General features: G+C 37.8%; 2 protein-coding genes across 3 annotated transcripts in view; one reads left to right on the top strand and one right to left on the bottom strand.

Annotated features, from left to right (window-relative positions):
* Nucleotides 1-15,544, bottom strand: part of LOC105043642 (uncharacterized) — a 197,448-nt gene that overhangs the window by 41,483 nt on the left and 140,421 nt on the right. The gene's annotated exons all lie outside the window — the stretch shown is intronic.
* LOC105043644 (structural maintenance of chromosomes protein 6B) overlaps nt 1-15,544 on the top strand; it is a 50,179-nt gene that overhangs the window by 16,363 nt on the left and 18,272 nt on the right. Inside the window, exons 9-16 of the mRNA XM_073255726.1 lie at nt 1,793-1,915; nt 6,325-6,401; nt 6,503-6,578; nt 10,208-10,282; nt 10,441-10,545; nt 12,286-12,455; nt 12,578-12,680; nt 13,548-13,660. Of these exons, the coding sequence (XP_073111827.1) occupies nt 1,793-1,915; nt 6,325-6,401; nt 6,503-6,578; nt 10,208-10,282; nt 10,441-10,545; nt 12,286-12,455; nt 12,578-12,680; nt 13,548-13,660 (842 nt within the window). The remainder of the gene's footprint in view (nt 1-1,792; nt 1,916-6,324; nt 6,402-6,502; nt 6,579-10,207; nt 10,283-10,440; nt 10,546-12,285; nt 12,456-12,577; nt 12,681-13,547; nt 13,661-15,544) is intronic.

Here is a 15,544-nt window from a genome sequence, read left to right as displayed (position 1 = left end):
ATGAGAGATTTTGAGTTAACTTGGCTCATGAACTTATTTAATGAAATTTTATAAGCTAAGAAAGTCCCTGTTGGTTGGAGGAGAAGTATTGTAGGAACTATCTATGAGAATAAAAGTGAAGTCCAATATTATTCTATTCTAATTATGAGGTAATTAAACTTATGAATCATCCTATAAAATTATGGGAAAGGGTAGATGAACAAAGATTAAGAAAAATAAAAAATTGTTTCAAATAACTAATTTGGATTTATATCCAAAACATCCATGATGGAGGCCACCTTTTTACTTAAACAATTCATAGAAAAACCGGAAAGAACAAAGAATTTATTAGAGGAGCTATAGGAGTTGCACAAATTAAGGCCAAAGTGATGGAAAATTGATTGAGATGGTTTTTAGGCTGCAGTATGGACAGGTATTTCGATTTGTGCTGAAGGTGGTAACAAAGAGAGAGGAAGACGTAAGGTAATATGGATGGAGCTTGTGAGAAGGATATGGAGAAAGTTGGAATGAAAATCAGATGTGGCGTTAAATAGGAGTACTTGGCAAATGGGGATTCATAAAGCGTGACCAAATAATTAGGAAAAGGCTAGGTGGTTATGATTGATGGGAAGCCTGGTGTAACTTTGATATTTTAGTATAAAGGACAATGAGCCGTTTGCGAAATAAATACCAAACTTTTGTGCCTTATTTTCACATCCAATGTCTCCAAACGGTTAAAAAAGGTTAAACAAAGTAAATTGCATAAAAATTTCAAACCTTCTCTAACAAAAATGAGGTTGTCTGAGGCTACTGTCTGTGGACTAAAAGTTGAACATGTGGTACAAGTCTAAATCTCTGCCATTATGGGCTTGATATGCAGCCATATAGGTTGATGCATATAATATATTGAATGCAATCTGTGCTCTGCACATTATATGTTGACATTCTACGTCTATCTGGTACTGTATACCATAGGCCAGCACTCAGTCATTGCTGGTCAGGTACTGTTCACTAAACCAATTCTTTGCTAACACTTTCATTGATCCAGAAAATAATCCTAGGAAGTTCAAAGCAGGGAAGGCATGTTATGGAGAAAGATTTTTTTTATATCGAGACTTCTGAGAGACTAATATAAATATGGTCTTTGATAAAAATATGAAATATTCAATATAAGTATGGTCTTTGATAAAAATATGAAATACTCAAACTCTCTCTCTCTCTCTGTGATTTTTTTCATTTTGATTACTTTCTTCTATGCATTTGTCAGACATTTCTGAAGTCCGGGAAAACCAAATAAAATTGGTCATCTAAATTCTGTCCTCCATGAAACTTACGTTGTGATATAGACATATTTCCATTTAATATCATGGGATTATTCAACTTTTTTGAAGTTCTGTCTATATTTAAGTAATTATGGTGTCGATAGATTGTTTTCACTTTCTACTGCATTGTCAATAAATCAGATATGGCAAAATTTTTGTGTTAAATCGATTTTCTTTTAGTTGGTCAGATTAATTTATTTGTATTAAGCTGTGGCTATGGAGATTGATTCATGGTTGAGTTCATTATTCAAGTTGGTTCAGTAAATTTCTACATGCTGTAAAAATTAATTTGAATTGTAGTAATCATCTTATATATGCCAATTTTAATTGACATGTACCTTTTTTTTCTTTTAACTACATGGCATTTTTGTTGGTACCCTATATATATTTGCGCATTTGAGGCAGTTATTTCCCTTAATACTAAATTTAACCTTCGTTATCTCTAGTGATCACTGTATTAATGATGTTGTATTTTCTTAGGTTACAAGGAGAGGCTTGAACTCGAAGAGGTGCATTCCCGTGAAATGAACTTGACGAAGAAAATGAGCAAGCGTGTGAAGTTGCTTGAGCAGCAAATTCATGATATTCATGAGCAACATATGAGAAATACACAGGTTTATATTTCTATTCTATTAGGCATTTATGGTTATAAGCATGGTGTTCGGTACTGGACCATATCACCCTATACCAGTGAACCAACTCGGTATCTTTGGGGAATCGATACTCAGTATGCCCCCCCCAACCTCAACAAAAAAAAAAAAAACCCATAAAGTCTCAATCCCAAGAACTGGAATGTATTGACATTGTACCAGTTAGGTAGAGATATGGCTATTATAACTGGTATTGGAAACCTTGGGTTAGACAATATCTTTTCGAGTCCCCTGGCGGTTCTTGCTTTAGGAAGATTTTGCATGGATAGGTAGTCTTACATGTGATGACTTGTAGCTCATGTTGATTTCTTAATATCTTGCAGCTTGGAGATTTTGTGGGCTATTGTTCTATTTTGCATATCTCTTAAGTGTCATAACACAATTGTGTTGCTTAGCTTTCTCAAGGTTAGACATGAATTAAAAAAAAACAAAATTCTGTTGAGGACAAGGTTCGTCGAACCAGCTCGAACCGGATGGTTTAGGGCGTTCCGAGCTGTACTGGTGGCAAATCGAGACGGTTTGGATGGGTAAATCGAAACACTGGACGACGGAGAGGGATAGAGAGGGAAAGAGAGGAAGGGAGAGAGAGAAAGGAGAGGAGGGGGAGATGGGAAGATGTCGTCGGAGGCCGACGGTGTCCCTTCGAGGTTGTCAGAGCGCCAGGGAGGCCTCCGTGACTTGGTGTCGCCCGATAGGGCATTTAAACAAGAGAGAGAGGGAGCAACGGTACGGAGGGTCGTGCAGCCGGTGAAGAGGCTGTCGGAAGGCATCGGGTTGTTGCCGTGGCCATCGAATGGTGGAAAACGTCTGGGCGGAGCCGCAACGATCATCCCTATTCCCTCATCGCATTTTTAAAAAAATGCCGATGAATGATGAAGCCGGCAATGGCTTTGCTGGCTTCACTATTTGAGATTTTTTTTAAAAAGAAGTTAAACTAGTGAAGCCAGATTCTCGGCTCCATCGTACTCTGGGTTTTAAAAAAAAATTCTGTGAAATAGGGGTGATCGTCCTTGTTTCACTCCGCGGTGCTGTAGGTGTTGATTGCACCATCCGGCAACCATGGTGGCTGGCCGGAGGCCCTCTGACGGCCTCTCCGATGGCTTCCCCTCCCTTCTTTTTTTCTTCTCCCCTCTCTCTTTTCCTCCTCCCTGGTTCCCTTCTCCTTTATGTCAGTTCATGCCGGTCTGGTTCGGTCCGGTATGGATCCATGCCGGTTCGTATTGCCGGTCGGTCGGCACAGGTCCCGGTTTGCCTTCTTGGGTTGAGGATGTCCAAGATCTCTTTCCTTATGTTTTGCAATCTTTCTCAGTGCCTTATATATGTTATACTTGGCGTTAAATATTGTATTTTTACCATTTAAAAATCTACACACCTAATTCCTTAAGTGCAAGATAAAATATTTTAATCTAATTTGACTAAATTGTACCTTAAATTATCACTACTGCTTACCCAGTTAAATGGTGTTTAAACAACTTATGGATGTTGTGTACATGGCTAATGGACTCAATTGTTGCCTAGCATTTAAAATTGTCGCTTGATATTGTTGGGTAACATAATAAGTGATTTTATTTAAGGTGCATTGGTTCAGTATTACAGACTATTAGTGTACCATATACAAGTAAAATAGGACATGACTGCTTACAGATGTGGTATATAAGTTACAAAATGCATTCATATTCTTTATATAATGCTATATATGTTATATGGATCTACAATCATTTTCCTAAAAGTATTAAAGATTCATAGACAAAGGGGAGTATACTGAAAATTGTAAGCATGTGGTGGTACAAGTCTTCATGAACAAATCAACATGTACTTAGTAAATTGGATATTGTGCTGGGAAGTAAGACGTTCATAGCATTTTCATTTAAAGTGGAAATGAATCATGATGCATGTGTGTGCATACACGAGATTCCTGAGCCAACAATCCATATGGCACTTGCGGTCTCAAATGAGCGAGGGATTGCTGACTGTTATGCTTTAGGTTAGAGGGAAGGCGGCTGTGTCAAGTAACCTAATCATGAGGGTCATCTACAAATTACCTGGCCTAAATCCTGGGTTTAATATCTTGCTATATATGCTTCTTGGAACGGAGTTATTCTCTGATGAAGATGCATATGGTGGAATAGCAAGTGTTAGTGTTGTTGACTTAATCAACCATGGCGATCGCTTGTAAGTGAGAAAGAAGGTAGCAGGTGAGGGTTTTTGCAAGTCACATATTGGCAACTTATCCAAGACTTTGTTGGTCAGATATTAGAGAAGAGATGGAAATACTTAACAAGCTGGTCGCTGGACAAATTGCATGTGCAATTTTTGACCTAGAAATGGCCAAACAAATGGACCATACTTAAGTTGGTGATATGTAATGGGGGCTAGAGCTGGCTCAGTAATAATGGAGAGAGCTTTGTAGGTTTGTATCATGGTTTGAATACGTTACATATGCAATTGGTCAAGTTGGAGATATATCTTCATTGCGATAAAAAGCACTTTTGAGTGGGTAACTTCAAGTTGCAGAATGTTGTAAAGGGAGAAACCTTTTCAGCTCATAAAGGAAAAAAACTCAAATACTAATTTAAGATATTTTTAAGGCAGTAGGATGATGCTTCTTGTGCCAACCAAGGGCTCCATACTGGGACCTTGCTAGTGCAGTACAGTATTATACACCTCCAGTGATTCATGGTACACCGTTGGAGTCACATAGTACGCATACCATGTCTCTGTACAGGGCATATCAAGACCCTGTACTAGTACTGTACCATATTAGGTCAGTGTGGTATGTCTTGCACTGTGCAGTATGTTTTGATGCTTAAAGTGCTGATGTCAACTATCCTATATACATTACTAAGATAATTTTCTATGTTGCAGAAGAGAGCTCCATTTTCTGTTCTTGATGAGCTGGATTTAGTCTTTTCATTCTACCATTTGTCGGAGCATGAGTGGGATTTCTGTAGGTGCTTCTACTGACAAAACTTTTGTTAACCAAGAATAATAAGTTTGCAAAAAGAGCGCGTTTAGGCTATTAGCTCTTTTTACTGTTTCCTGACGTTGAGATTTTGAAACTCTTATTTATTTTGAATTAGTGAGTAATTTGGCACCTAATTGGCATTGGATAATCAAGTGAATAATGTTGGACACAATTTCTGTTTTTGATCACACCATTGTCAGATGTGATACAATGGGAAACATCATGCAAGCTTGTCAAAGAATCAGGCCTCACTCTTTCTCAAGAAAAAGGATGAACCATCATGTAAGAGAGCATAGATTTGAAAAGGCAAATATATAAAAGAATTCTCAGGTGAAGCACAAATGGTTTAAGTTTGTGAATAGCTAGGTGCATAATGTCAAAATTGTGAAAAGTGGCTGGAGGGTGGCTGTAGACCAGGCATTAATGATTGTGACTGTAATTGGAGGACAAAATTTACCAAGTGAATTATAGTGCAGTTAACTTGCTTTGCAGCTGCTGATTGAACAAATGAATCTTGCTTTTACTTTGTAGATCCATTTATAGATGATTGTGACCAGCTCTGGAGTTAGAGCTAGGACTAGATATGCATATGTGGGAGAGCTTGAATCTTTTGATCCAGCATGTTTTTCTAAATGTGGAATGACTCTTTGATAGTATGAATGTATGATGCCTCATAATAAAGCTGGATGGCTGCAAGAAAAGAATACAGGAGGCATCAGCCATATGCCAATCAGAATGAGTAATGATATATTATGTTCAAGCTTTGGATAATGATGGGCTGTATGCAATAGAGGAATTTGTTGAGTCTTTGGATGGATATTGGGAGTAAAAGAGTATTTTGAAAACACTGCAAGTTGATGAGAGTTGACCAGCACTGAGCAGCTGATTATAAGTTAGGACTTAGAAGAAGGGACAATTTGGTCCACAAGAAGAATAATTAAGTGCTGAAGTTATGTGGCGGGGGTTTTTCAGGGGGTTGTTATGTATTCTGTGATGCTAGAGGAGATAAGGAGGGCATAAATTTAGGACTGTTTGTAAAGGACATCACTTGACTTTTGGCAAAATATTAAGCAACTCCTTGTAAGGTGACACCTTAGATATAAATGCCCCAAGAAAATAGATTATGATATTAGTTGATCTAGTGCTCATCAGCTATGGTTAATGAAAGTTCCTTAAATGTTGCAGGGAGGAACTCTGTGTTATGTGAAACAATTGCAGTACAATGTGTTATATGTATAGCTATTTCTGATGGAAAAATAACTTGCAGTTTGATTATCTGATGCCCGCTCTTTAGTCTTCTGTTATGTCAGAACTCAGAACTATTGAATTATTAATTAGTTCAGATATTTTTTTTTGTACATCATGCTGTATGATTTCCTCTCTTATTTATCTGCCTTTTAAACTGAAGGCTGAAGAATGTGAGATTGAGGAACGAATAAAGAAACTGCAGGATGATGTTGATGTATATCATAGAACTGTTGCAAGGTTACCAAATTTCTTTCTTTATTCTGTTTTGCATTTCGACTTTTAATGTGGTTATGTATCCTTTTGCTATTTTAATTCAATTTTCTAGTAATTTGTTTCAGGTTGCAGGAGGAAGAACATTCACTATTCGAAAAGTTATCCGCAGCCAAAAATGCTACCAATGATATGTCTAAAGAGGCATGAGTCCTGCTCAGATACCATCTTGTCTTTGTAATTATTAGTGCATAATTTCTCCACCCTTCTGTCATTTTGCTGGGAAAATTATTATGCAATTTTGGGGTGCTAATAATAACGTAGAGTGAAAATTGCTCCATGTAATTCTCCATTCATGTTTCAAGTTCTTGAATTGTCTATCTTCAACTGGCTTTATATGCATATCTGCTGGTTTTCGGCATATCTATCCAGTTTGCGATTTTTTTTTGTAAGTAGCTACTGTGCTGATATCATTTGTCCCAAAGATTAGCATTTTCCTGGCATTATGTGTTTTTCCTTCACATGATGATATGCTCTTTTTTTTTTTTATTGTTTCAATTATTGTCAATTTTTGCTTTGATATGCTCTTTTTGAAAGCTATTATTCTTCTCCTTATCTTGGGTAATTTTTACAAAAAAAAAACTGGAGGTTTAGGACTCCTCAAATGAAGTATTTCTTGACTCCTTCCAGTTGATATCCTTAAATTGAAGCTGTTAATGCTGTTTTTTCCGACCATTTTGTTGCAAGCTACCAGGTCAAGTGTTAATAATAAATGCCTGCTGTCTCTGAAAAATGGTTTGGGAGTGAGCACTTAAGTTAGCTGGTTAACCCTCTTTTGAGTGAGCGATCTGGTGTGCAGTGTCTCAAGTGCGTGTTGTAGTAATTCAAAGTTGGTTTCGGTTTTCTTTAGTATCAAACTAAAAGTTATTTGCAAGCTGCTGCAAAAATGAAATATTAGTATTATGATGCTTTCAGTTTTATATGTTTCCAAAATATTTGAGGGACTTCTTTGCTCATATGAATATAACCTTGTCTACTTTTCATTTCATGTATGAAAATTTGTCATTGAGATTATATTAATCTGGGTGTATGAGCTTTCGAATCATCTATTGCATTGTAAAAAATGTCAGAACTTGGTCACTGCATATTGTTGGCAAATTGGCACCGCTTAGTTTTAGCTGCACACTTAAGCATTTATATAGATATTAGGTTAAGTCATATGCTGGTGGGCGGGGTAGACCCAGATCTGATCCAATTCTGAACTGACACAACCTGTGCATGGGGTGGGCTGTGCAAAATTTGATCTGATCCAATTTGGGCTCAAGCTTAGATCTGAAATGTGAACTTGTGGATTGAATACATGTGCCGATATGAGATCTAGCCAAGGTTTTACGTCCCGACAGGACGGGGGGCATCCTGGCCGCCTTGTCCTGTTCCGTTCCTGTGAGAAAATGGGACCAGAGTGGGGTCGGGACTTCGAAACCCTTCCAGTAGGGAAAGAAGTGGAAAAAAGAAAGATGAAAAAAAGAAAAAGGTGAACGGAAAGAAGAAGAAAAATGAAAGAAAGAAAGGGAGAAGAAAAAGAAAGAAAGAAAGAAGGAAAAAAGAAAAGAGATAGAAGAATAAAAAAGAAAGAAAGAAATGAAGGGATAAGAAAAAAAAGAAAAAGGGAAAGAAAGGGAGGTAGAAGAAAAAAAGAAAGGAAGGAAGGAAAGAAAAAAATAAAGAAAGGAAAATGTTAGAGAGATGGAGGATATCTATCGGGATGTATAATCGGGATGGCTGTCGGGATAGGACGAGATAGCGGGCCATTCCGTTCCATGAAGATATCGAGATATCTCCATCCCATGGGATTTAAAACCTTAGATGTAGCTGCCAGCTGGATTAGGTGTGAAATTGGATGACCTGATCATGCCTAACCATGAGCAGCCTAGAAATGTCCGCTTAAAATTGTCGAGAAAATAAAATTTTGACCTGGCATTGTCCATTCGATTGATCCTACTTGAATGATCCTGATTGTACATCACCAATACTAGTTTCAAGGATTTAGGTCCCAATGGGACGTCCCACGGGACATTGAGGTGGGGGTACTATCCATATGTTGTGACAGAATTATCTTGCCATCGTCTCAGAATCCCAATCGAGATGTCTTGGGACATTTTCCATCTCAAGTGTTAGGATGGGGCAGGACGGCATTGCATCTCGCTCCATGGGAAAACCTGGCCTGGCCTGTTCCATGAGCAAACTAGGGCAGCCCAATCCTACAGGATTTAAAACCTTATGGGCCTGTTTGGACGGTTGGGCCCAAAATTCTACGGTATTCATGGCCCAATCAACAAAAATATAGAATTATAGGCTGGGCTAGGCCTATTTTACAACCATCTAGAACCACTTTTGAGTGGTTTCGCCCGAATCCCATACAGAGAAAAAGAGGATCTCAACTGGTCTTTTTTTTTTTTTTTTTTTTTTTTTGTCCCTATGAGATTTGGGCCAGCCCACTCAAAAAGTGGTCTTGGATAGTTGTAAAATAGGCATGGTCCAACCTATAATTCTATATTTTTGGTGGTCGGGCCACGAATCTTATAGGATTTTGGGTCCAACCATCCAAATAGACCCTGACTAGTTTAAAATATATTGCATCTGTAAAATTTGGATCAAATTGGAACTATGTAATACTGTAATCCATGCCTTTCAAGTAAATATCTTGAGTGTGTGTATTCTTAATCTTACATTTGTAGCCACTTTTGCCAAGCATGTTGGATGGCAATCTGTTTGACCTGCTAATTAGCAAGCTGCATTTGTGACGGGAAAAATTTCTTGCTTCCAATATCACAAGAAAGTTACAGTATATAAAGTTTCAAAGTTTCACAATTCAATTTTTTGGATACTGCAGATCTAGTAAGCCATTTTTCAGTTTTTTTTTTTTGGAAGTTGAGCCGAAGTGTGAGTAAATATCTTTGTATGCATGAATTTCTTCATGTTTACTGGTAATTTTTTTTGGAACATATTCCGTTGGGGATTCATATGGTGTTTGTTTCGATATGAATTGCTTGAGCTTGATGGATGCTAAATCCTGTTGAGAATTAAATACACTTTAAGAAATTGTTATTTGGATACTGCTAGGTACCTGCTGGTCAGCAACCATAAGTTGCATGTATACATTCCAAAGTTCGCCAGATGAGTTTTAAGGAACAAGGACTGTATTTTTTTATTGTGATAAGTTCAAATCCTTTTTACAGTAGGACTCCTCTTAAGAATGTGCAAAAGTTGGTGCTAAACTTTAGGATTTTAAAATTTTTCTAAAAATATGTTATGATAGGAAATAGTGCCAGATACCCATTTGTCTAGATTTTAAATTGAAGGGAAGTTAACCTTTTAGACATAATAGCTATTTTTTTTTTGAAAAAAAATTTGTGTCACTTTGTGGGTGGTTGAATGAACCAAAATGCAGATATGATGTGGTCTCCATGTGTTTGTTTGTAAGCTTTTTTAGGGAGCACTTTTCCTCAGGCGTAATATGAGGAATTCTGTTTGCATGATGCGCCTGTTTTAGCTGTGATTTTTTTGAAGAGGGTACGTGCACAGGCAAATTTGCCAAAGGAATAATCACCTACAATATTTCCCCCCCTATTTTATGTTATCTATGTTTAATGCCTAATGTCATCCTGTGATAACTTTTTCTCATTTATTTTTAGTGTAGTGTGTAAATAGATGAAAATCATCTGTACTCTTATTATCCTATGTTATAAAGCCTTTTTTTTTTTGATGACTGCTGCACTTTTACACAGATCATATTTGTTATACTAGAGATTGTAATTAGTTCATATTTGCAGATTGAAGAACATGAAAGAAGATATCGTGATTTATGCTCACAGATGAATGAGCTTCAGCAACACCGAATGAACAAGGTCTATTTGAATGATTATATGCTATTCTACTGATCCATCCTAGAGATTTGCTTAATTTTTGCTTGTCTTGAAGTGTCTTTATTCATGCATGTGCATTTTTTATGTGTATCTGAGATATGCTATGACATTGTCTATCAATATGGCAGTTTTTTGTGTAGGTAACAGCCTTTGGAGGAGGAAGAGTTCTGAATCTCTTACAGGCTATTGAAAGACACCACAGAAAATTTAAGAGCCCTCCTATTGGTCCAATTGGAGCCCATGTGGTACATAAAATGTTAGCTGCATGTTTTTTTTTTTTTTAATGCTTGCTTGCATATGTTTGTTTTCTGCGATTGCTTCTTCAGCAGAATTTGGTATTAGCTTTCTGAACTGATGCACAAATACTCATTTTGAATGTACAACAGTTGCTTTTTACAGCAAAAGACACTTACAACTTACAAGAATGCTTAATGTAAGAATTCAAAATGATATTGGTTTGATTTGCCCTTTCCTGGTGGCTCTTCTTATTACTGTTTCTGGCATCTTTTTTTGTACATGTTTAGATCTTAATTTGTTTAATTTTCTTCGCACCAAGGTTTTAAAGACAGGTGTTGATCGGTTTTTACCAGCTATGTTGTTTGTAGTGATAAACCCCTCATACCAGTACTATAATGATACACATGCAGTAGCCCAATTTTTGTTGTACCCATACATGGAGGTGGGCCATGTACCGGTATGATGCTATGCTATAGTGGCCTATACCCTACCAGTCATCGTTTGCCGAACTGTCCTGAATTGAGCTGTTCGAGGCATTCCGAGCTAGATTGGCTGCAAACCGGGATGATTCGGCCTTCCAAATCGGAACACCGGACGAGGGAGAGGAGAGAGAAGAGAGAGAGGAGGGGAGGGAAAGAGTGGACGATGCTGTTGGAGGGCCAGCAGTAGCCTGTCAAGGCCGTCGGAGGGCTGTAGAGGCCTTCGCGGCTCTATGTTGCTCAATAGGGCGTTTAATCGAGAGATTGAGAGAAGGGGGGAGTGAGGGTATCGGAGGGAGCGTAGCTGACGGAGAGGCTACTGGGTGGCCGCCGTGGCTACTGGACAGCGGAAAAGGTGCAGGCAGAGCCACGACCATGGAACAGGGGTAATCGTCCCTATTCATCGTCTTTTTTTTTTTTCAAAATGATGATGTATGGTGCAGTCGGCAAATCCATTGTCAGCTTCACTGTTTTGAGAACTTTTTTAAAAAACCGCAGAAACAGTGAAACCAATAATGGGTGTGTCAAAACAAAACCTCCGTGAAATAGGGGTGATCGCCGTTCGGCGGGCTGTGATTTCGCTGTTCGGAGGCCCTTCGGCGGCCTCTATACCGGCTTCCCCTCCCCTGTTTCTTTCTCTCCCCCCTCTCTGTATCTCTCTCTTTTACGATTTGGAGGAAGCGGAGGCCTTGGTGGCCCTCCGAGCGTGCCCGCGGTCCGCCTATGGCCATCGCCGACATCTTCTCTGGCCACCCTTTCCCTCTCTCTCCTCTCTTTTTCTCTTTTCCTTCTCTCTGGTTCCTTTCTTCCTAGTTCAAAGAGAAGAATTTTGATTGAAAAGTATCCGGAGTAATCTGAAAATTATTGAATAAGGGGAATCTGTCACTATATTATCTAGTTCGAGCATGCTTTATTGGCCATAAACACAATTTTCTCTCAATCACACAATTTGCTTACATACATATACATGCTTATGTGAACAACTGCATTTAGATTTGCCTCAAGCTGCCTGTAGACGGAATGGTTGGACGTTTTAAATTGGGTTTGTATTTCTCAGGGAGCATATATTCTTTGTAATGGTGACCTTATGCAAAATGAATTTCACTCATAGTTCAAGTGTATGGCATGCATCTCGTGCAGATGTATGTTGAGAATATTCTGCAAGTTTGTTGTGTATCTGCAGTTCTGCACATGCACTTTCAATACCACAACTTCTGCTTTTAACGCATCATAATTTCTCAGACCGAAAAAAAAATGTTTTTATGACAGATATTGATTAGTGGTGACATCTGGGCCCTAGCAGTTGATTGTGCTGTTGGGCGGTTGCTGGATGCTTTCATAGTCACCGATCATAGAGATTCACTTCTTTTACGAGCTTGTGCAAGAGAAGCAAACTATGCGAACCTTCAGATCATTATATATGATTTTTCTAGACCTCGGTAAGACCTCCTCCACCTCACTCTATACTCAGGTGGATTGTACCTTTTGGTGCGGCATTCTGGTTTTCATTTGTGATTAGGAAAAAGGTCTGTCCATTGATATTATGAGTTTATATTTGCAGGTTGAACATCCCAAACTACATGCTTCCTTCGACAAATCATCCGACTATTCTTTCTGTTATACATTCTGACAATCCTACTATAATTAATGTGTTGGTGGATATAGTAAGTATGCAACATGAAAATTCTTTGATATGATATGCATTTTTGTCTTATACCACAATTTTTTTAATTCTTTAGAAACATTTCTACTTACTTCACATAAACTAGGTTGCTTTTGCCATATCATTTTCTCTGAACTGCTGGTAAATGTCTGATCCCATTTTTTTTTTGTTGAGATGTAGAAAAGACAAAAGGAGTCACATTATAAATGATTGTGTGTGAAATGGCATAGTAATATGCATCTATTAGTGACTACATGTGTCACCTTTTATATTGGTATCTAATCTTAATTTCTTTGTTAATGATCATTCCACAACAAGTTGATTCTACTCTACTTTTGTCTATTTATGAAGTTCTTTTTAATCTTTTTGGTGGGGGGCTGGGTGGGTGAGTTGGGTGTTTGAGGTTTGCTTCAATGAATCTGTGTTTGTATTTTTGACTTGTGGACAGTGCATGAAGAACTGCAAAACTGTCATGATCCACTTAGATGCAATATGTCAAGTATATAAAGATAATTTGGTCACGAACTCCATTGTTTAATATAAGGTTTTGGTAACATATTTTTGTATTTCCTCTTGTTTTCTACTTATTGGCGGTTCTTGGGCAGGATGTTGCATATGTGTGCCATAACAACTTGAACTTATATTATGTTGTTTTATGAATATTTTTAGCCAGCCCCTCACTTATCTCAAGTATGTTCAAAGATCGAAGTTCTTACAGTGCAATAAATGGCAGGAACTTATCACTTGTTGCTACCGCATGTTTTGCTTAAATGACAGGAAATTTCACCATGCTTCGTGTTGTCCGTCATGGAGCTTTTTTATTGTTATATTCATGCTTTTGATTGTTATCATATCATCTCTATTTTAGGGCAATGTTGAGAGGCAAGTGCTTGTTCAAGATTATGAGATGGGAAAATCTGTTGCATTTGATCAGAGAATTCAAAATATGAAGGAAGTATACACTTCTGATGGATATAGAATGTAAGCTTTTAATGTTGGGGTTCGTTTTCTTTTAATCTCATCATCTCATATTTATTTTTCTGGCTTAATCTCCTGTTTTGACATTCATGGTGATATGTTAAGTAGCAATGCACAATATCACATTTGAATTGCTAAAATATTTTTCAGCTCGAAAAGTCTGCTTGTGTTATGGTTGAAGAACAATGTATTTCCCACCAGAAGAAGGGAAGAATGTATCTAATGAATGAGGTATATGAGTAGATAATACCTTGAAAAGAATAACAGAAAAGAGTTTGTGCGGTAAGTGTTTTCTATGTTCTGATTTGTTTTTTAAGAAAGTTTTTTTTTGGTAAGTGAAGTAATTTTGGCTTCCAAAAGAGAAGTAGCCAGGAGATACTTTTGGACACTCATGAGAAGCTAAATGAAGCACATGGAGGATATCATCGAATTTATGTAAAAGTGCTCTACAATATGCTTAATGCAAAAACTAAAAATGGTTTTGTTAAGTATCGATAATTTTCATATTGATGTCCGCATTATCCCAATATCATGTATGATACATTATAGAATATCTTTGTCATTTCACATATTGCACTCTACAAAATTTTTGGAATTTTTGTTTATGAATCTGGCTTTGACTTCAAGAGAGTTAAGACTGGCCTCACCTGCTTCTGATTAGGAATTAACCCAAATATCTACCTGACCCAGTCCAAGCCAAAGTTATTTGATCGGGCTCGGATTGACAGATCTGGCCTGTTTTGAATATGGATTGGATGTGGATCACTAAGGACCTGTTGGTATTTTTTTTTTCTTTTTATGTTTTTGTTTTCGAAACACAAAAAGAAAAATAAAGTAGACAAAACAACATGTAAGATGGAATACTTCTGTTCTTTTCAAATTATTTACAGAATCTTTATAGCGTTTGGTAGCAAAGATTTATTACTTTCAAAAAGAGTGAAGTTAAAAGGAATGAATAGCAGAAATTTTGTGCAAATGCTATTCTCCAACAATGTTTGGAACCTGGTGACCTGGCTTAGGCTTTTTCGGTAACTATTTGTTGACCATGGGTTGACCACCAGCTCAGCTTATTTATCCATTTCTATGGATGTCTAACATTAATCACCATCCTACAATTGCCCAGCATCAGCTAGGGGCTGCATTGGGGAACGGCCTTAAGCCACTGGACAGAGAGGAGGGTGTTTTCATCTGATGAGGGAGGGAGGATAAACCCTATGGGTCTATGCGGATTAGGAGTTAGGATTAGGTTTTTCTATTTTTTGAGGCAGAAAGCATGAGGAAGAAGCGATCACCATCTGGAGTAAGATTGGGTTGCAGTTAGAGCCAATTGTGGATGCTTTTGGAGATCTCATCTTGGTTAAAGGTAGTTAACAATGGCATGAAGGACATCTTGGAGACGTCCATGGTGACAAGAAGGCCACCCTTGTTTTATTGGAGGAGGGCTTCACCTGCAATGGAGATTGGGGATGAGGCTTCATTGGAGCTAGGCAATGAAGGTATACCAGCAATGGATGAGGTGGGTCCAAAAAAAGGAGAAAAAATAGGTGAAAGAAGGGTTCCACGAATGCTTGATCCTTCTTGGTTCTTCGAGTCTTTTCCCTCTAAATATCTTAAGTGGGTCATGTTGAACCACTGAAATGGAATGGTATGAGCAAGTTAGTGAGTCGAATCATCTGGATCAATGGCTTAGGATCTTTTATTTATAAATTTTGGATCTCAAGCTGACTTAGGTGTCGAACAGAGAGACCCACTTGACTGAAATGGGTTTCAGAACATTGATCTTCATCAATTTCTATGTGACCTTTCACTATTTTCTAGTTAAACCAAAATGATACAAAACAGGCTCTGAGTAACCTGATCCAAACATGAAACAACTCATGCAATTGG

Source organism: Elaeis guineensis, chromosome 4, assembly GCF_000442705.2.
Source record: "Elaeis guineensis isolate ETL-2024a chromosome 4, EG11, whole genome shotgun sequence".
Classification (NCBI taxonomy): domain Eukaryota; kingdom Viridiplantae; phylum Streptophyta; class Magnoliopsida; order Arecales; family Arecaceae; genus Elaeis; species Elaeis guineensis.
This window is presented reverse-complemented; position numbering and strand designations above follow the sequence as displayed.